The sequence below is a fragment of the Cryptosporidium ryanae genome (assembly GCF_009792415.1).
Source record: "Cryptosporidium ryanae isolate 45019 chromosome Unknown contig_43, whole genome shotgun sequence".
NCBI lineage: Eukaryota > Apicomplexa > Conoidasida > Eucoccidiorida > Cryptosporidiidae > Cryptosporidium > Cryptosporidium ryanae.
In genome coordinates, this window is record NW_027125526.1 from 119,482 (window position 1) to 140,941 (window position 21,460).

The 21,460-nt window shown below is 31.1% G+C and overlaps 11 protein-coding genes across 11 annotated transcripts; 2 read left to right on the top strand and 9 right to left on the bottom strand.

Moving 5' to 3' along the window:
• Positions 1-487: 487 nt before the first annotated feature.
• On the bottom strand, positions 488-1,012 carry FG386_002557 (uncharacterized protein; the record flags this gene model as incomplete). Its single annotated transcript, XM_067341919.1, has 1 exon — positions 488-1,012. The coding sequence occupies one exon, from the start codon at positions 1,010-1,012 to the stop codon at positions 488-490; it is 525 nt and encodes a 174-aa protein (XP_067198027.1).
• A 342-nt stretch (positions 1,013-1,354) lies between these two features.
• FG386_002558 (uncharacterized protein) lies at positions 1,355-1,918 on the bottom strand (the record flags this gene model as incomplete). The annotated part of the gene is made up of 1 exon (XM_067341920.1): positions 1,355-1,918. One exon carries the CDS (start codon positions 1,916-1,918, stop codon positions 1,355-1,357), a length of 564 nt encoding a protein of 187 aa, XP_067198028.1.
• A 437-nt stretch (positions 1,919-2,355) lies between these two features.
• FG386_002559 (high mobility group small protein) lies at positions 2,356-2,637 on the top strand (the record flags this gene model as incomplete). The annotated part of the gene is made up of 1 exon (XM_067341921.1): positions 2,356-2,637. One exon carries the CDS (start codon positions 2,356-2,358, stop codon positions 2,635-2,637), a length of 282 nt encoding a protein of 93 aa, XP_067198029.1.
• A 171-nt stretch (positions 2,638-2,808) lies between these two features.
• FG386_002560 (pyrophosphate-dependent phosphofructokinase) lies at positions 2,809-7,086 on the bottom strand (the record flags this gene model as incomplete). The annotated part of the gene is made up of 1 exon (XM_067341922.1): positions 2,809-7,086. One exon carries the CDS (start codon positions 7,084-7,086, stop codon positions 2,809-2,811), a length of 4,278 nt encoding a protein of 1,425 aa, XP_067198030.1.
• A 621-nt stretch (positions 7,087-7,707) lies between these two features.
• FG386_002561 (uncharacterized protein) lies at positions 7,708-13,065 on the top strand (the record flags this gene model as incomplete). Its single annotated transcript, XM_067341923.1, has 1 exon — positions 7,708-13,065. One exon carries the CDS (start codon positions 7,708-7,710, stop codon positions 13,063-13,065), a length of 5,358 nt encoding a protein of 1,785 aa, XP_067198031.1.
• Positions 13,066-13,093: 28 nt separating this feature from the next.
• FG386_002562 (uncharacterized protein) lies at positions 13,094-13,498 on the bottom strand (the record flags this gene model as incomplete). The annotated part of the gene is made up of 1 exon (XM_067341924.1): positions 13,094-13,498. The coding sequence occupies one exon, from the start codon at positions 13,496-13,498 to the stop codon at positions 13,094-13,096; it is 405 nt and encodes a 134-aa protein (XP_067198032.1).
• A 151-nt stretch (positions 13,499-13,649) lies between these two features.
• Positions 13,650-16,601, bottom strand: FG386_002564 (signal peptide plus transmembrane domain or GPI anchor; the record flags this gene model as incomplete). Its single annotated transcript, XM_067341926.1, has 1 exon — positions 13,650-16,601. One exon carries the CDS (start codon positions 16,599-16,601, stop codon positions 13,650-13,652), a length of 2,952 nt encoding a protein of 983 aa, XP_067198034.1.
• A 161-nt stretch (positions 16,602-16,762) lies between these two features.
• Positions 16,763-18,436, bottom strand: FG386_002565 (uncharacterized protein; the record flags this gene model as incomplete). The annotated part of the gene is made up of 1 exon (XM_067341927.1): positions 16,763-18,436. The coding sequence occupies one exon, from the start codon at positions 18,434-18,436 to the stop codon at positions 16,763-16,765; it is 1,674 nt and encodes a 557-aa protein (XP_067198035.1).
• A 182-nt stretch (positions 18,437-18,618) lies between these two features.
• Positions 18,619-18,945, bottom strand: FG386_002566 (uncharacterized protein; the record flags this gene model as incomplete). Its single annotated transcript, XM_067341928.1, has 1 exon — positions 18,619-18,945. One exon carries the CDS (start codon positions 18,943-18,945, stop codon positions 18,619-18,621), a length of 327 nt encoding a protein of 108 aa, XP_067198036.1.
• Positions 18,946-19,120: 175 nt separating this feature from the next.
• On the bottom strand, positions 19,121-20,338 carry FG386_002567 (DHHC1 protein; the record flags this gene model as incomplete). The annotated part of the gene is made up of 1 exon (XM_067341929.1): positions 19,121-20,338. The coding sequence occupies one exon, from the start codon at positions 20,336-20,338 to the stop codon at positions 19,121-19,123; it is 1,218 nt and encodes a 405-aa protein (XP_067198037.1).
• A 702-nt stretch (positions 20,339-21,040) lies between these two features.
• Positions 21,041-21,328, bottom strand: FG386_002568 (60S ribosomal protein L37; the record flags this gene model as incomplete). The annotated part of the gene is made up of 1 exon (XM_067341930.1): positions 21,041-21,328. One exon carries the CDS (start codon positions 21,326-21,328, stop codon positions 21,041-21,043), a length of 288 nt encoding a protein of 95 aa, XP_067198038.1.
• Between the last annotated feature and the right edge of the window lie 132 nt (positions 21,329-21,460).

A 21,460-nucleotide genomic window follows, 5' to 3' on the forward strand; every position in this document is an offset into this window, starting at 1 on the left:
TGCTATTATTGAAAATCAAACATTTTCTTAGGTCTGGCGCCCATTGATTCTAACATCTATTCATTCGATCGGGAGACCCCATGTTTATTAAGTAAAATAGATCCTTCTATAAAGTTTATGTTATTTGATAAATTAAGAGTTTCTGTTTACGCATCAGACAAATATTTACAAAATAGGGTTATGATAGACATACTTTAGAAAGTTTTAGTTTCTATCCGTAATCTTTCATATTGCCACCCTATAACTACCTAATACAGTTACTATTAAATACTTGTCTCTTATGCAGTGTTTGATCTAAAATAAATCTTTGTATGTTGAAAACAAATAAATATAAAAGAAACTTACGATTTTTGTTCTGCAATAATTTTGTCTGTTCTGTAAAATGCTAGTTCTGATTCCAATTCGCGAATTGAATTTTTAATATTCCTTTTCAACACCTTCAAGTCGACATTAGAAATCATTTTTTCTAATTGCGTAATTTTTTTGTCTAATATAATAAGCAATTATTTAGAAGAACAATATATATTTTAAAGGACTTACCTTCTATCTTCTTTCTTTGATGAACAGTTGCAGATAATGAAGCCAATAAGTTTGTTAATGCATCTGGGCGTATCATTACTAATGGAATTGGATTTATAGTTGGAATACTTTGTCCCTTTCCACTTGCAGTATTTTTGATATCCTCCCTCAGTCTTCCTTGGTCGACACTAACGGGTGCTGTATTTGGAAACTTCAGTGTCATCTTGATTGATGTTGTTTGGATCCCCTCTACTGGAGCTTTACTTAACTCATTGAAAATAGGTCTCTTTTTGCTAAATTTCAAAGCATCTCCAGTTTCTCCTACCAAGTTACTTGTAATCCCATGAATTTTTTCGAGTTCCTTTTCATGTTCCAAAACACTCTTTCTTAATTCTAGTAGACCATCAATTCTTGAATTACAACTGACAGAGACCAAATAACTCAAAAATAAGTTTACACCAAAAACAAAAAGATTTCTACATAAATTTCTCATAATTTAAATAGTATGTCACAATTGTCTAAATAAATTATTGAAATATTTTCAAGACCTCAAATTATAATATAATAAAACTTTAGATATTTTCCTATATCATGTAACAAATTATAAGCTTGCCAGTGCCAGTCTTTACATGCAAGTACACCCCACACAAAACCATTCCTCAAGTCATACAATAACACTAAAAAATATTTAATAAAATTGTTCAGTTAAATTTAGCAAAATAAATTAAGTAGATTTAGAATTAAAACAGAAAACAAGTTATATATACTATTTTTTTTATATATTAACAATTTTTGGCCGAAATTATTTTATTAAAAAAATATATATTGCTATTCTCTATTCTTTAGATAGTTCTGCATCTGCTGCGAAATAAGCAGCGCTTTGTAATGTATTCTTTAGAGAAACTCCGACCTGATCAGAGTTAACTTTTGGATTTGAAATTGCCTGTGAGAGTGCTTGATTGTCAATGTACGCTGCACTTCCTGGAGTGTTTGACTCTTTTTGATAGCTTGCACTCAACCCTTCAATGTCTAATATTGGTTGTGGGGATGTAATAATTATTGGTACTTTCGGCCCCGTATTTCCAAAAAATGGTAGATCACCCATCCCCGATAATGGTCCATATCCTATTGATAGTGTTATTGTATCTCTACCATGTCTTACAACAGTTGGGGCTGAGCCCCCTGTTTTGGTCTCTACAACAGGATCCCCTAATCTCGTTTTACCTAAAGGAGTACTTGATGAAATCTCTTTAACCATTTCCTCTAAAGTAGCTTGCTGTTCCAGAAATGATGAGTATATTGCTCTATTTTGTAGGAAATTTACTCTTATTGATTCAATGTAGTTCAAAAACAATAAAAAAAGTGTTATTTTAATAATTAACATTTTATCTCTGTTCATTTTAATAAATAAACTCCTAAATAAAATCTAATCCTTTTTATATTTTGAATTATCAGAATACTTATAACTACTGAATGATAATATTAATTTTTTACATGTATACACAGTCTAATGCATGTAATTTTGTTACATGCTACACGTTACTTGCTTGTCATTATTGACATTTTATACCGCCATGATATGCTGGAAATTAACCGCCTAAGTGTACATGTGGCTGAAAATTACAAGTAGATCGTTGTGGGGTCATTTCTACGCCAGTAATAAAAATATAGCTTGGAAATTTAGCTTCAAGCAAAAAATCACTTTTTTCAATTTCATATTATTATTTCATTTACTTTTTTTTTATCGCAAGCAGGGTAAGTATTTTTATAATAGATAGTAAAACCAATCCACAAGGTGTACATTGTAACTATAAACTTGTTAACAATCAGGTAAAAATGGCTCAGAAAGCTACTACTAAGAAAACTAAGATATCAAAGGAAGCTAAGAAAAACAAACCAAAGAGGGCAATGACTGCTTTCATGTACTTTGCAAGTAGTAGGAGAGCTGAGATTACGACAGCGAACCCAGCCCTTAGGTCTCAAGTGGCTGAGGTCGCAAAGATTCTCGGTGAGGAGTGGAGGAACATGAGCGAATCAGATAGAGCCCCATTCCAAAAGCAGGCAGATGCAGACAAGAAGAGATACGAAAGAGAAAAAGCCCAGATGGCAGGACAATAAATGAAACTCAATTTCGGAGTGTTGATTAAAGGTTTTAAATTAGTTAGAGCAACCTTTCCTGTTAAGAATACAGTCGGATTTTCAGGGGAACTTTGAAGTGTAGAAAAAGGTTTAAATTAAAAAAACAGGATAAACATTAGTTTCTTCTACTAATTTTGCGTATCTAAACATTCATTTCGAAATATTCCACGGCCCTTCCTCAACACCGGGACAAATAGATTGTTGTGAATGGATGTTTGATTGTGCCTTGTACTTTAATGTCTGTGAACTTTGAATAATCCTGTCCTGTATATCTGCTGGTAAATAGTCATTCCTCTCTTTTTGGTTGTTCTGATTGTGTTCTGCAGGTGTCTGTGACTTAATTTGCGATATTAGAGGACCTATGTCTGGTAGTGAGGAAAGTAAACTTCCTTCTCTGTAACGTAAATTCAAAAGTCCATTAAGAGTTACGAATGCCGTCTTTAAGAATGATTCATTGACACCAAAGGTGCAAGTTTCCCTCACAAGCTCGGCGTAGTTTTGTACATGTTTAAGCATTTCATAATATTCGGATTGTTGTTCATGCAAAGTTCTGAAATAAAAGTTTGCTGCTGCACCATCAAACTGTATTGGACCAGGATTACAGAATCTGTCTTGCATTGCCCAATGATCTTGAACAATCTTGAGCCAACGATAAGCTTTTCCTTTCAAATCTACTTCACTAGAAGGGATCGTTGGCATATTACCTGGTAACTCTGGATGAGTTTCGTCATTTGAAGGAACAATCCTCATCAGGCAATTGAAGGGAATAGCAGTCATCTTCCAATCAGAAACTTCCCCACAAAGTCCACGAATAGAACAAAGATGCCCAGTCAATCCACTTTCAACAACTATAGAGGCGAAATGACCAAGTGCATAGCCAAGTTTTGCATCAAATTGCGAGGGCATTGCAGACCTACCTTGATAACCAAAGAAATGTGTGAAAGGCTGGAAGTTACCATTGTATTTATTTTCTTGTTTCCTTTTCTTAAGCTCTTTCTTAATCATAAGTACTAACAAGGCCTCTGTTTCTATTGCTGAGAATGCAGAGTCAACATCTAGCGAGAGTATCTCTTTCCTAATGAATCTTGGAAGAGACTTGAATAGAGCAAGACTCCAAGGTGTCATCTTGGAAGAATATTTCCCTGATGAAGTTATGTTTTGATTGTTAATAATATCTTGATTTAAAATAACATTAATCGTTTGTTCTTCACCCTGAGTAGTTATATTTGTTCCTTGGTTATTTTGCGTCTCACTACTTATATTTGGATGTTCCCCATGCCCCAAATTCATCATTTCTGAAATAAAGAGTTTCATTTCTGTATGCTCCTCTGCAAACCTACGTAATTCATTTATTTCTGATATTAATATTTTCATATCTGGTAAATGAGACAACAACGCATCTGGAATTAACACCGTCCCAAAGTTCTTTCCAAACTCGGCCCTTCTGCAGATAACATCTGCAACATCTTCAACTATATGAACCAATGTTTTATCCGCTGCACCATATTCTTCAGCAATGATTACCACGTTTGGATGAGTTTGTAATGCACATTCTAAAACCTCATTGGAAGGCTGTCTTCCCATTAGTCTGATAAAATGCCAATATTTCGGCATTGAAGCTGCATCTGTCAAAACATTTCCAATCAAGCTTGCATATAACTTTGTGCTTGAATCAAATCCAACGCAAGCTTCTACTAGGTCATTTGCTAAATTATTAGAAGCAGTCGCAGGTACACCAACAACTTTTGTATTACAATTATTTTGAAGGAAATATTCAGACAAAATTGCACCTTGTGTCATCCCAAAAGCAGAACCACATAAAACTAAACCATCTAAATGCAAGTTTATGCAGACTTGCCTGGCTTTTTCCAAATTTTCTTTTGAAATTAAACATTCTGTATATGTTCTACCAATTAGTTCCGATCCACCTTGATTCGGTAGAAGATCAACATCTTTTTCGGTAAGAGTAATGTGCTTACCTTGCAAAAATCCCTTGACACCATAGAATCCAAGACATCTTCCTCTAACCATTTTTAGACGATGATACAAACCCCAAACGACATTAGCTATTCCGGGAGCTTGCCTTGACATTAACAACACGCCAATTCTTAATCCTACACCGGGCCCTTCAGAAGAGAGGTCAAGCTGTGCTTCTTGACAATAGAAATGATTAGAATTGCATAGATGTGGATAATATGTCGTAATCTGTCTTTTTATCAGCGGATCCGATAAATTATATTGATTTGTAGGTTTACACCTAGCTTTCAAATGAGTCAAAAGTATTGGTAATGGTGGTCTATAAGTCGTGCGATAAAGCTGAAGAGGTGATAATGTTCCTTGAATTCTGTTGAAGACCCCCCTCTTGCCTGTATTAGCTCCCTGTGATATACTTCTATCAACTTCTACTGCAATACCCTCCTCTTCTCCACCGTAAAGTAAATCCTTTATTTCTGGAGTTCTGACAATATATGGAATTGTCTCAGAACACGGCCCCTCAAATTGAAGTGGTCCAGGGGCACGATAAAGGTCCTTAAATTTCCATACATCTCTAACCTGCTTCAGTAATTTGAAAAGTGGCCCATTTAAATCAACCAGTTGTCTAGTAACAGCAGCGTAATAACCCGATTTTGATTTCTTTGCCTCCATTATTCTCGTAATACTTATTCCACATGCTTGCCAATCCAATGGATTACCTTCAAGTCCTCTAATAACAGCAAGATATCCATTCATACTCTTGGAAACAAGTGCCCCGGCACAATGTCCAAGAGCATAACAATAGTTTGAATCAAAATTAGATGGCATTGCACACCTTCCTTCATATCCCAAGTAATGGTGCATCATTGTAAACCCAAATGGCATCAAAATAGAGTCAGGAAATTTACTTGAACTATCAATTTCTACCGGGACTGCCTCTTTTGTTTGACCATGTTCAATATCATAGTAAAACGATGTTCCATGTCTCCTATGAAGTTCAGCCTCTACTAACAATATCAAAAGTCTTTCTGTTGCTATTTTAGCAACTTGTATCTGGCCTGTTGCTTCCCTATCAAGTAAAAGTTGCTCCCTTATATTTTCAGGTAAATATTCCCAAATACCTGCGGATGATTCTGATAGCATCTTACAGATTTTTCGATCGTATTCATCCGGAGTTATCTCATCTTTTTCATTACCCTTTAATATATCTAGAATATCATTAAGTTCTTGAATCAGCACTTTCATTTCTGGAATGAATTCTATCAAACCTTCTGGAATAAGAATAATTCCATACATCTTTCCCTGTCTTGAACGCTCTTCCATTAGGTCTACAATGCTTTTTACAATTTCAAATAGTGTTATTCCTTCATGCTCAATTTCCTCTGCAATAAAAACCATATTTGGTCTTGTTTGCAGTGCAACTTCAAGTGCTAGATGAGATGCCGATCGTCCCATAACTCTCACAAAGTGATAAACATTCTGAGATGTACATATATCTGAACATAAATTTCCGACACACTCAGCATATGTTCTAGCAGCAGTGTCAAATCCGAAAGAAACCTCTATTGCGGGATTCTTGAGATCACCATCAATTGTTTTTGGAACACCTACAATGCAAATGCCACTCTTTTTCTTTCCCATATAATCAGCAATCAAAGCTGCATTTGAGTTTGAGCCATCACCGCCTATAACGATTAATCCGTGTAATTGAAGTTGCTCACAAACTCTTTCAACATTTTCCAGATCCCTTTCAGTATTTATTCTTCCTCTACCAGACCAAAGCATATCAAAACCACCTTGGTTCCTAAAACGGTCCATCATTTCATCAGAAATGACCTTGTATGTTGACTTAAATAGACCATCTAATCCTCCTAAAAATCCAAATAGTTGACTATCTGGATGATGATTTTTAATAAAGTCATAAACACCACCTATTACATTATGTCCTCCAGGTGCAGGTCCACCAGAAAGTACAATACCGACCCTTAAAGCATGATATGAACTTCCTGTATTATTGGAATCATTCCTAATAATTTCAATACAGGGTCCACCAAATGTATTCGGTAATAATTCCTTTAGTTTTTCACCATCTTTTTGAATCAAATCTGGTATATCAATTTCTCTTGTCTCTATAGAGTTTGTCGCAAGAGAATAAGGCAAAGTTGGTATCCAACATTGTCTTTCAAGTTGAACCGGGCTGAAGTTCTCAAAAAGATCAGCAGAGTGAAGATGTGGCTTCCCTCCCATTGACAATTTAAAGGAATCTAACCTCGTAGTCAAATTACGATCGAGAGAGTCTCTTCTTCTAACCGGCTTGTGAACAGAACTAGTTTTTATAGTAGAAGAAGCATTCCTATCCCTATCAATGTGAGTGTCCTCTAGAATCACAGCAAGGCTTCTAAGACGGCGAATATTGTTTCTTTGGGTTTTGTTTACTTCTCTATTAAAAAACATCCTTAATTTTAATTAATATTGTGTCAAATCTTTCTTGAATTAATACCTTATTATTTGAAATGTATACCTTTTAATTGTTAAACAAGAATACCAGTAGTATTTACAAATAAATAAAGTTGGGATAATTCATTCACACATAACCCTCACCAGCAATTGTCAATAAGAATTATTGCAGACAAAAATCCCGCCACTGTGGAATTTCAAAGCTTAAAAAGAATAGAAGATCAAATAAAATCAATAGATTTTGACCAATAATATTATTATTTATGAATTGCAACTTTCTCCTGTGATTTTTATTTATACATCTTTTACTATAAATTAATCATTTATTTTAAAGAAAACTTGCTTGGAAATGTTTTAAATTAAATGAAAAAGAAAAAAGCACATTAAAATGATAATTTTGAATTATAAGATTTCGATACGTTTGTTTATATAGATTCTAAATATTATATTTTAATTTATTATAATATCATTTTAATGTAAAGTCTAACAATTATTCCTTCATACTTTAAATCTGTTTCTTCAACTATTGTCAAAAATGAGGGGTGACTTGCGCTCGCATTTCAAAACACTTTTACATGTATCTTTCTGCAAAATATTTTTTGCGTAACTTTTTATAAGATGTACTTCCAGAGGAAGGAAGTTTTGGGAGAGCCTCCTATTCTTGCTTCATTTGGATCTATCCGTTCACAAAGTTCGAAGAAAAGGAAGTTAAGTCCAACATTTCAGTTTTTTGTTGGAATAGGTTATATAGTTTATTTAATAACTACATTGCTCGTAATATCACTAGTTATACAACCAAATGAACTATATTCTTCAATTTATTCTATACAAAATTCTTTTAAATCGGCAAACTGGAATCCGGATACATCAACTCCAAAGAATTTAGATCCCAAAAATATTCAAACAAATGACGACATACAAAATTGGATTACATATGTTTTGGGACCGATACTACTAAATGGTTATATTTCTGATCAAAACCAAGTTATCGGTGCCTCTTTATCTAAGTGTATAGGTGAGTATACCTTTAATAATAGTTCAAATAATCTTGTCCCATCTGATTATGGGATTGTAAACACATTAGAAACATCCAACTGTAATGAGAGTAAAATGAACCTAATATCCAGAATATCAGAACCATACAAATACTTTGAAAACTTTTTCAACTCGTCAGATAAATTCATAATCCAAGAAATTGAAGAGACACCAACCATCCCAACAATACCAAAAAAATCAAAAAGGACGGACATAGTTTCATATAAAATCGAATTGTTAATATACAACGCAAATTTAGAAGCCTTTACAGTAGTTACTTTCTCTTTCAACTTATCAATTTTTGGAAATTATGTTTTAAATATACATTCGCAAACTGCAACATCTATAAATAAATTAATAGGGTTCCCATGTGTAAATTGCAATTTTACAATAAATCAAATAATGAAGATATTACTATTTTTTATATATTGTTCTATTTTTGTCCTTCATTTTATTCCAGGAATAATATTACTCTTTTCAAGTCTATGTGGGTCAAAAACTTCTAATGAAAAAAAAAATTCCATATCTGTAGAATCTTGGTCAAACTATTTTAAGGAAAGATCATTATCTATAGCAATCAGATTATCTCATTTCAGTATTATAACATTATGGATCGCTTCAGCGTTAATAATTCAAATTCTTCCTAATTTAGAACTGAAGACTATTCTTGAGGAAAGTAATAGAATTACTAAAGAAATTATCAATGGAAACTCTTCAGAAATTCCATTTCTGAATTTAATAATTCACTGGGTTCAAATTTCGTCTATTCTTAAATTTATTGGTACAACTATTGGTTGTTTATCAACATTCTTAATACTTTTTAGAATTTTTCAAATATTCTCTTCATTATTTTCGCAGGTTAATGTTCCATTAAAGACTATGGTTTTATATTTCAAGAAAATAGCAGGTATATATTTTTTTATTAACACAATATTGTTAGCACTCGCACTCGGACTAATTATTTACATACAAATTGACAAATATTCTGCAATAATAAGAGGTTTTAAATCATCATTTACTACTTCTCTCTTTCTTCTTTTTCTATCTCCATTCCACAAAATAGGATGGGAAGGTAATATAAATTTTACAGATGGAAATATGACAGCCATTATTTTTGTCTCAACGATATTGGGTATCGTATCCTTTTATTTAACTTTTGTTCCTCTTTCAACAGCAACGATAATGTTTATATTTAATGAGGTTGAGCTTCTCCAATCTCTTAAACAAAACACTGATAATATCTATACAATAAAAACAACTCTAAATTCATGGATTCAACAGCTTTTTTTCCTTTCAACATTTTGGGCATCGAGTAAAACTAATTTTTTCTCAAATAAATTTCCATTTAAAACATCTAAGGACACACCCGATTCACAAGATAAAATTGTATTTAATGATCTTCCAAAAGTTTCCGGATACCCTGACGATATTAAAGGTGAGAAAAAATGCCAGGAAAAAATTATCTCAAACTGGAAACGTAATAAACTTGTACAAATGGCCAATTTTTTTAAAATACCTCCAAAGCTTGAATTCATTCCATATCATCTATTTTTAATTTTAATACTTTTTTTCATTTTATCTATAGTTTGGATCGTTCATGTTGTTAATTATCAATTAGAGGAAGGAACAGGTGACATTGTATGGAGAATATTGAATTTTCCATTTAAAGCCAGATCATTTTACACATTTGACCCAACTAAACAGTTTTCTCCATATATGTTCCAGGATTGCTCACATAAAAAGAAGGTAGACCCACCATTTTTATATGATGAAACTCAGCTGGAGAACATTCCTCCGGAATTGATTTACGGATTATTTCAATCATTTAATTTGGGCAATTTGACATCAATTAACCAAATAAAAACATGGATGGAAAGAATATTAATCCCATCTATTTTATCCAAATCAGAAGGATCTAAAAAAGACAACAGATTTCTTATAGATATTGGATACCCCACTCTTTCGCCAATATTAAATCCTATTTTTTTGATTAAACAACATTTCAACCCGGCTAAGTGTAATTCAAATCCAAAAACTTCAGGATTGTATCTTAGTAAAACTATTGAAACAAAAACCAGACTTGATTTGGACGATATCACAGACTATAATATATCTTCAATTGTAAACTATGATAATTTACCTTTTAAAAATGAGTATTCAATTGAAAATTCAAACCTCAATGAAACAAATCTGTATTTGAGGACAAACTCTTTTGCAGAACAAATTGAGCAAATAGAATCGAGTTTTTCTAGTTCGGGAGTAGATCGAATTTTTGTAATGTATTCGGGAACTCAAGATAAATTGATGGAACAATTTAATAAGACTTTGAATGGAAATGATGAGGGAAACTTATTTTGGGTTATTAAATCGTATTCTCTATCTAAAGGCAGTGATTCTCAACTTCATCTCGTTCATTCATTTGATAAGTTAATTGATGGAATAAATATAAATAGTCCTTATTCGGGACTTTTTGATTTTAACATGAGCAAAATGACTCTATATTTCCCGATTCTAATCCCGTTAAAATCATCTGTGTCACTAATAACAGTTGATTTTAATATGTCCCCAACTGGAATGATCTCTATCTCTTACAATTTTGATACAATTAAGCCTGAATGGATTACTCAGGATAGTGGCGAAATAGAAATAATTGTTGATCAGAAATTGGATACCGAAATATCCGCTGTTATGAATAATTCAAAAAATGGCTCATTTTTTTCAGTAATAATATTGGGAATGCAAGGATCCTTAATTTTGATTTTAGTTTCAATTTTAATATATAATTCAATAAGAAAGAAGTATTTAAATAAAAAAATTTTGAACAAAGTTAATTACGAACTGAATATTTCTGATCAGGAAAGTGAAGAAGAAAATATGAAAAAGAAACATAAAAAATTTAGGCTAAAAAAAATTTCCAGAAGAAAAAAACAAATTCATGATGAGTTGAATGAAGACTCTGTAGGGGATGAAAACAGACGAAGAATAATTGTAAGAAATGAAAAGAAAGATCTATTAGAATTTAGAAAAAGGAAAATCATGCGAAAAATAAAAACAAAACAACTTGATGACGAAGGAATTGAAATAAATGATTCAACTGAATATATCGATGATGAAGATATACTTAAACTATATAAATTAAATAATGCTAATTTGATCTCAATAATAATATTGTCAATCACTTTTTTAGTTTTCTTTTGTTTGTGCTTAAGATATTATTTTTTAATAGTCACAACAAAAATAGCAATAAACCCTAATTCCATTGATTTTGAAGGTGGTTTTAATTCAATTCCGACATCTACTGGAATTTCACTCCCATGGGAAGTTGCAATTAATTCTATTAACAAGGAGGACTTTGACTTAAATATGATAGGGTCAAACTCAGGTTTTTATAATGATAAAATATTTTCAATTAAAAAATTGATCAATACCATTAATGATATCAAAAGAATTTCAGGTTACTTCTTCATGTTTGAGCTTTTTGCTGCATTGATTATAATAACATTTATTGCTTTTTTAGTTTTATACTCTGGAATATTGATAAAACGCCATAAAAAAATAATAACGTTTAAAGCCAGAAGACATTTTGAAAAGACAGGAGAGAATATTCTTGAAAACTCACTTGAATCTGTTTCTTTGTTCACATTTATTTACTCAGCCTCACAAATGGGTTTCAGCTGGAGGGATGCTAATTACGCATTTTTCCCAATTTTTTGCGTGGTATTTTCTTTCATCATTTTGTTTTCTCTAACTGGATATTCAATTTTGGGTTATCAGGAAGCTCAGTTCTTCTCATTTTACTATTCTTTCATTAGCTCGTTAATGATGATGTACAATTATAACAGCATGAAAGATGTAATGTTATCATATACTCTTCCTGAACTATCAATTAGATTTTATATAAGCGAATTATCATTTATTATGAAGCCAATATACTTCATTTTTACTTTTTTTACCTTTAATTTTATTTTAAAGGCACTCATACCTGCATCAATAATATTCTATATGCGTTCAATAGCATCAAAAAATTTACAGGTTTCTCAAGATGCACTATTGTCAAAACTAAACAAAGTTGCAGTTACAAGACCTTCTATTCCCATATTTGTAAATGACAGTATTACTCTGAGAATGAAGTTTTTTATAAAAGCTTTATATATCAAACTAGGAAAAATTAAACATCTAGACAAGCAAAATTCATTTGATGAGGAAATTATCAATGAACAAAATGATTCAAATATTAAATTAAGCAGAGACAATCCAGATTGGATATTCGCGAAATTGATACCTGAATTGTTCAACGAAATAATTCATTATAAACTTAATATATCAGAGTTGGTAAATAAGGATCAACAAGGAATCCAAGAAATTAGAGATTATTTAAGTAATATTTCGCTACAATTATTGCTCATCCAAGAACATTTAGTTAAGATTGAATTTCTGAGGTGTAAGCTTTCAATGATAAGACAAGAACTCATGAAAATTGAGGATGTGAAAAAAGACATATCTAGAGGTAACAGAGAATCTCAACATTACTTGAACAGGTTATTGCAAAGGTTAATGAGTATTAATGATGAGATTGAACACTTGGACCAAAGTAACAAAGTCTTGTCTCAAGAAAAAGAAATGAATAGACAAAAGAATATCCTAACTATGAACTTAAATAATTTGAAGAAAGAAAAAGATAAGTCTGAACATGATTACTTATTCGAGTATGATCATTCATATGCAAAAGAACTTTTTGAGAACTCTAAGATAAACGACCTATTATCAGAAAGTGATCCCAAAAGCAGTGGGACTTCAGAATCAGAAGCATCAGAATTAGAATCAAGGAAAGGTATGGAAAGTATAAAAAATAGAAATTCTGATTTGAATTTTAGAAACGGCATAATTGATTCGGATGATGAAAAGATCGAGAAAAGAGTTGAAGAATTGTGGAGGAGATAGAGAAAATTATATTATTGCGATTTATTATTTAAATTTTTTTTGTATGAGCCACTAATTTATCAGTATTATCTTTAATTAACGATAATATCTTCTTGTTACTTTTAATATGATTTAGTTTTGAATTGCACTTTTTGATTATTTCTTCCTCAGATAAATAAGGATGTAGCGATATCTGCGCATGATAATTAAAGAAGTAAAACATTTGTTGTGCTGAAACATCTAAAATAGATTTTTTCCATGATTGTAGGGGCTTTGTATTCTTTAACTTTTTTTTTATTAGTATTGAGTCTGATTCATATCTTAATTTTTCAGAACTATTTAATTCACCCCATTTAAGTTCACACTCAGAAAATGAATTTATTTTGTTTTTAAACCCAAATAAAAGCTTTGCAGAAATTGGTGGGATCGATGTTCCATTAATTAGCATTTCCATTTTGAGTTGAATAGATGATAGCACTTTATAAAGATATTCGCAGAAATAATTCCTTATTTATAACAATTGATGTTATATATTATATAACTGTTTCATAAAATTAATTGATAAAATAATTGTTGAAACTTATTATTTTATTATATATTGTTTCTTATTCCCATTTTTTGTGGTTTTTCTTTTTCAAGTGATTTAGTGCTAGCGCCGTTGCAATAACTAGTGCTAAAACAGTGATAACTATATTTGTTTTGTTAAAATCTTCAGGAAGCCTGTCAAACGGAGTACCTGGATAAAATTCTTTAATTTCTATATAGTTAAATCCAATAGAAATCAAAATAGATGTTGATTCAAATTTCTTATCTGGAAGAACAATGATTTTTTTAGGACCAGAAAACTTCATCGTAAACTTGACCCTTTGATCCACAATTGATTTATATAGTGGATAATCCATATTTTCAATTAAATTATTGCTAAAGTACTTGTTAGAATTAGGCCTTAATGTGGTAAACAATTTTTCTGGTATAGCTTCAATAATGTTACTATTTTCATTACCAAATAAAATCATTTTTGGTGCTATTGATTTCAATGTTTTACTCAAAGTTAAGGTAGTTATAGGTAATTCATATTTATATAAGAATGTGATTTGCTGAATGTGAATTTTTCTTTCTGGATTGATTTTTGATTCATTTAAATTTTTATCTGACGAAATCAAAAATTTTAACTTCTCTATTAAGGAGGAATCAGTAATCTTATTTTCACTAGGGAATTGATATAGTTCAAGCAAGTGAAATACCGGAACTTGATGATGTGCATGAAATGCTGTCAATACTATTACATTGTGATAAATTCCAAGTGTAAATGGGGAAATAAAGGATTTAGGTAATATTTCTGAATGAAGTAAATTACCGTTGATTGAATTAAATATCATCAATTTATTTTTATTTGTAGTAATACCCAATATTGCTGGATAGTCGAACTTATTGATAATTTTATAGTCTTTTGAAACAATCGATGGGGAATTAATGCAATTATGACATTTGGGTGTTGCAATATTTTCTATTTTTTCATCCTTAAAACTATATCTCCACTTTAAAGATGAATTAAGTGTCGAATTAACTACGTAGCAATTGATCTTATTTTCTTTATAAGTAATATAATGATGTACTAAATCCTTAGACATTATCTTATCACCTTGAAAATCAAAATTATTTAAATCTAATATATTGATTAAATTATCACTTTCATCAATAAGAATGAATCTTGGATCTATTAACGGATCTCCAGTTGAATCAAATAATGAGGTGAGTAATATTTTTGAAGATGGTTCCAATTTTAATGCATTTATTAAAGTGATTCCAGAAGTAATATTTATCTTGAAAATAAATAGTTCGTTTACAACCAATAGTAACATTGGTCTTTTTTTATCGCCAACAATAAACTGTCTGATCCCAGTTACTTGAACACTGTCTTTAATGTAGCGTTTTATTGTGTCATTTCTCCATATCAACTTCTTCCTTTCTATATGGTAACAAAGGATAGAGTAATATTTATTTACAGTTATCAACATTGTTCCAGATAAATCACTTTCATGAGAAATTGGTTCGTTACTCATTGAGTCATAATAAATGTTTCTTGCAGAAACGACAATAGAAGACTCGAGATTATATAAAAAATCACTTTTTTTTGATTCTTTATTGTTATCTGTAGTATAAACAATAAAATGATTCTCGTAATATTCACTATTATCTAATGAAGAAGTAAAAGATTCATAAATATCTATGATTTCAGGTTTTCCACAGTTATTTTCAACAATATCACAATTTAGTGAAATAATTAATAATAATGAATCCTCCCATTGCAATATCAAATCACCTTTACTTGTCAAAGATGAGTATTCTATTGGACCATGATTTATTGATTCTTCTTTTACAAAGTAATCTAACTTTAGTGTGTTCCTGAACATTTTATTTTCTGTTATTGGTTTTTTATATCCAAATATATTTGTTATACTTAAATAATTATTATTATCACTATAGTTTAGAATTAACAAGTAGTCCATTTTATTTGTTTTACTGTTTTCATCAATGAATATATTTAGTAACGAAGACTGAAAATCGTTGAAAACTGGCTTAAAGGATTTTAGAACAAATGATTCCTCTTGTTCAAAAATATATATTACATGCTTACTTGGACTAGTGTCATATCTGGAAAAAGTTATTATGATATCAGAATTTCTAATTTGTCTCAGAGTAATTTCATTATCTAAAATTGAAATTTGTTTATTGCTTAGTGAAGAGGTATTCAAATTCGTATTTATGTACTTTTTATTCCCATTCTTGAAATTATATTCTAATAATCCAAATTCATTTTTACTCTTATCTAAATATAGTATATTAAGAAACTCGGATTGGTCATTTTTAGTTATTAAACAGGAATTTAAATAAATAGAAAAATTTCTTTCTAAAGATATTGTGTGTTTAGGATCAGTATTCAATTTTCCAGTTTCTCTATTGAAATCATAAAGAATCACATTTTTACTACTTTGATCAAATACAACAATTGATTTAATTATTTCGTCATTACCAAATATAATAGAAATAGGTAATTTACTACCATTCATAACTATAGTTTCATTTTCTAGTAATAAACCTACCGATCTTTGAATTACAAACAAATTATTGTTTAATGGCAAATAATATTTTTCCTTGGTTATAAATAACTCAATAAAAGCATCAACTTTTGAAGCCTCTATATTTAAATCCCACCTTTTTAATATCGAACCATCACTTATATCAATACTTGTTAAAACTAAGTAATCAATTTCGAATCTTTTTACTAACATAATATAGCTCAATTCGTCTAATTTTTTAAAATTAACAACTCTGTCTTTTGGAGAAAATTCATCTAGTTTACCTAAAACTTCATTATTATTAAAAATAAAAACTCTTCCATTTTCAAGAACAAACAAATTGCCAACAGATGTACCAACTACAGTATAAATTAAATCAATTCCGACGATACCATAACCATTCACCAAAGTCAAGTTATTTTCATTAAAAACAGTATAAAATGTTAGAAGGAAAAAAATGAAGTGAACAAAGTTCATAACTGAATTAGGAAATCGAAATAATATATAAGATAACTATCCATATAAAAACGATTATAAAATTTAGATACAGAAAAACAAGTTAAAATAACAACTACAATCATATCAAGGCAGTTTGGGCAATTTGACAATGCTTAATATTGGGGGGCAGCGGGAACAAGCTAATCAAACTGATTTAAAACATCCTCCCATTTTTCAATTTCGTTTGTTGTTTCTGGTTCTGATAATTCCTTACAACTAGTTGTTTCTTCAATACAGTTTTCGATCTCATCTTCAAACTCCTTACACACCTCTATATCCTCAATTTTTTGGTCAAGCACTTGTATTTCGCTTTTATTTGTTTTGCTATCGTTTATTTGACTTGTTTTAGGTGGAATAAAATATGGTATCTTTCCAGATATCCAATCATTAAGTATAATTTTTGCAGTTGTTACTATATCAACTTCTCCACCGCGTAAGATCTTTCCTAGTCTCTTCCCAACAATAGTAAGAAATTCATCCGAGTCACTCCACATGTCCGAGTTTTTTAAATCATATCTTTCTTTTATATGGCTTTTTCTAACAATACTCAAAAGCTTTTTTATATAAATACATGGATCTGAAAGCTTTTCTGGTCTAACTGCACCTCTCAAAACAACATTGTGGCCTACAGCACTTTCTGGGGGAACGATACCTGGACAATCAATAAGATATATTCTATGTGTCAAGTGAATATACTGCCAAATTTTCGTTTCACCAGGAATTGGAGCAACCTTACACACCTTACTTCCTCTAAGTGTATTAATAATACTTGATTTACCAACATTTGGGTACCCAACAAATCCTACACTTACATGTTTTTTATCTTTTAAGAGTGATGCGTATTGCCTCAACACGTGAAATAGTGTTCTTTTTCCAAAAGAATTTGTAATACTTGAATGAAATGCAATAGTTGGCCTATAATCACCATAAAAACCTATCCACTTACTAATAACCCATTTTGGAATCAAGTCCACTTTGTTTAGGACAAACAAAATGTATTTTTGCTTACATTCTTTGGAAATGTATTCCTCAATATATCTACATCTGGTTCCTTCTGGATCTCTTGCATCAAGAACATGTATTATTATATCAGAGCTATCTATAACTTTGTATAATTCCTGCCAAATGCGTCTCGAAGTACCTTTTCTTAATACGGAATCGTCATTCAGTAAATCAAAACCTTGGAAACCACTATTCTCTGGATCAGAGCATTTAGCTCCAAAATCTTCATCAATACGGTAATTTATGTTACAGTTGTAATCTTTTTGGGATTTTTCAACATTCCCAATAAAGTCATTCAGTGTATCGTATTGTGATACTATTTTTGGCCTTTTTCTTCTTTGTTGTTCTCCGAAGGTTTTGTTATAAGGTTCAACAGTAAGTAGCTTCATACTAGAATCTGAAGACTTAGCGTTGTTTGATGCATGACTAATAATGGAAATTGGAAGTTTTTGCCTTTTTAAAATTACAGAGTATGGATCTGAATTAGCCTTTGACATTTCTTCTCTAAAGATTTCCATCTTATCTTGAGTTATTACTCTTGTATTCCCAAACCATCTTCTATCTGGTTCAACTCTAACAACAGTTCCAGATGGTTTATCATTTTTTGATAACACTCCCTTCTCCCTATACATATTTAATCTATTTATTGTACTCTTAGTCCTATAGAACCCATCTTTTTTTTCAGCCTTCCTGTCAGGATTTGTAGATGCAGTACTCTTCGAAATTGAAACAACATTCTTCTTTTTTTTAAGGCATCTGACTTTCTTTATACGCTCAATACCAGAGCTCAATCTCTTCGTTTTTTTTGACATTTTTAATCTTTTACGTTGTTTTTTTAGACTCGCGACTTTTGTGTTTTAAGGGGCCAATATTTAACCGCTTATATTTTAAATAATTAGCACCAGCGCCGAACGCAAATAAGGCACCGAAAATGTATTTAAATTCTTGAAAATTGTATACAATACATCTACAAACATACTTATTTCATCATATATTACTCCTTTATTATTACTATACCTTCATTAGTTTCTGTATTCATCATGTTTGCTATTAAATCCCAGTCCAAATTGTTTCCATTTTTTGAATGATTAACTATTGAGTTGTGTAACCCTTTTTTTAATCCTAAGTCGTGTGTTTTATGTTTTACCACAAAACTGAAACTTTCATTATCACTACTTAAATTTGAATCGGCCGAATCTTTACGGTTCTCTTTTTTAGAGTTTCTGGTCGTGAGGTTTGTCTGGTGTGATATAAGTTTCGTATTTTCAATCCTCAACTGCTCACTTCCAGTTGATTGAACTTTTGAATGTCTAGATCCCATGTATATATAGTAGAATTGCCTATAATATTAAAAGAAGCTTAGGTGAGAGTGCCTAAATTCACATGCGTCTATATACCGCAAAAACTCAAAATGCACGCGAGTAGAAAATGAAACAAAATAAAACTATAAACTAAAGTTCTAGCTAATTATTATCAGTAAGGTAAATTTTTAATTCCTATTTAGATTGTAGATCATCCATCTTTACCACGTTTTTATTATATATATTTCTATTTCCTAAATGATCAGTTTCGTGTTCTTCCGTTTCAAGCATAGAAAAGTCTTCTGCTCCCCTTATAAACATCATATTCGTCGGTTCAATCCCTCTAAGAATTGAACAGCAATTAACTTTACCTGAATTATTCTCTGAAATACGTTTTTCAATTGGTATATTATTCCTAAACTGACTTAAATTTATTTGATCAAAGTCATCTGATCCACATTCAGGGTCCAAATTGAAATCACCAAATTCAATATCAAGGAAAGAAGATATGTCGAAGTTGTTAGTTCTAAAGGAGGGTCTGGTTTTTGTCGGTAAAAACCATTTCCATGAAAATTTGCTACCGAAAACTTGAGAAAACAATAGATATGCACTTTTTTTCTTCTTATATACAAATTCCTGTTTTAAATGTTCAATACCTGTTGTATTATTAATAATACAGATTATTTGATCAATCAACATTGCAATACAGAAAATACCAAAAATCAAACTTTCTACTATCACTGTAAATCCAAAAATAAGCATTAATGGGGTCATATTACATTCACTGGTACTTGAATAATTGTCATCAACATTTACTGATAATCCTAAACTGGTACCTGCAAGATTTTCGTTAACAACAATATTTTTTACTTCTGAATATGGATCTGGATATGAAAAACAAGTGTAAAAACTATAACAAACAATTGTTAACGAATATACAGAAAATAAAAAAATATAAAGAAGAAACAATAGGAACTGTTTCTGATTATTAGATCCAACACAGTTATTTATCCACGGACAATGGTGATCCATCATAAATATACATCTTTTACAGACTGAGCAATGGTGAGTTCTTGGAGGCTTAAGGTTATTACATTTTGTACACGACCTGATTGAACTGCTTTGAGATTGAAGCTCAATAGGTAATATTATTTCGCCTTTATCACTACCACTTGGCATCACTCCAGGGTCAGTAGTAGTAGTAATTAAATGGCATGTTGAAGAAAGCAAATATAATAAATTATATAAAATAATATTAAAAACGAAAAGTATAATTTTTCCAGACTCAAGAAAAGTTGGTATAAACAGAAAGTTCAACACAAGTGATGCGTACAACAGCAAAAGCTCTCCAAAAATCATGCAAATTATTCCACATATATCATTAACGAACCAACATGGCTTAGAAAAAAACATTATTTTACTTGAAAATATGGCTCCATATGAAAAAAAAAAAATATTTCTAGTGAATTATTATTATCGATGGAAGGTTCCAACAACTATTTATCTTAAACACATGTAGTATCCAATTAAATAAACTCACAAATATATTTGAGATGGATATAGATAGTAACAAACTCGCGACAGTATGCCAGCAAGTTAATACACTCATATGCCCGCCACTTCACCTTCAACCCGGAAGCAAAGGAACACAAGGATAGCGAATACAAGAAGATGAGGAATAGTGGCAAAAAAGGTACAGAATATTTACACAGATAATATCGATTTAAATCAAATAGGTGTTAGAACCTATAAAAGTAATATACTAGATGTTCAAAACATGCGTAAAATATAGTTCATTTATTCCTGAACGTTCCCAGGCAAAGTGAAACATTTCAGATATAAGAAATTAGAGTCTAGTAGCGAACATCCGACATTTCAAATACAATTCCCTCCATATAATGGGAAAACGCCGCTTTTAATCTGATCAGAATACAAACACGCACAATGGCAACACTTGAAATTAACCACAGTTTCTGTTTTGAATATAAAAAAAAGGATCTGAAATTATTCTGATAAGCGTAACGGGAATTGTACCCGTACCTGAGGTGATCATTTTACTGCAACATGAATTTAATAGAGGTGCTTAAGCTGGGCAATTTACAACACAAATACATCTTAATTTCCAACATTCACTGATGGTTTTGCAACAACTCCCTCCCTAAATCCATTTTTGAACCTTCTTGCCATTGTTTTCAGATGCCTCATTCTTCCTGTTCCTGTAGTTCTGCGTCTCTTTGCCTTTTGACTCCAATTATATGACCTCATTTTCGGTGAGGGATAACCACAAGATGCGCAACGTTTCTTTTGAACCATGTATGCTCTCTTACCACAACGACGGCAGAGGAAATGAGTCTTTCCATGGTGCTTACCACGACTTCCTGTACCCTTTCCTGCCTTACCCATGATTTCTACGTCAGATGAATCGAGCTGAAAGTAATACCTTTTTCTATGTGTAAAATGGGCAATACAAACTCAGTAACCTCCAAATTTGGTGCACTTGAATGTTACTTTAAATAAATTCTGAAACTACTTTCA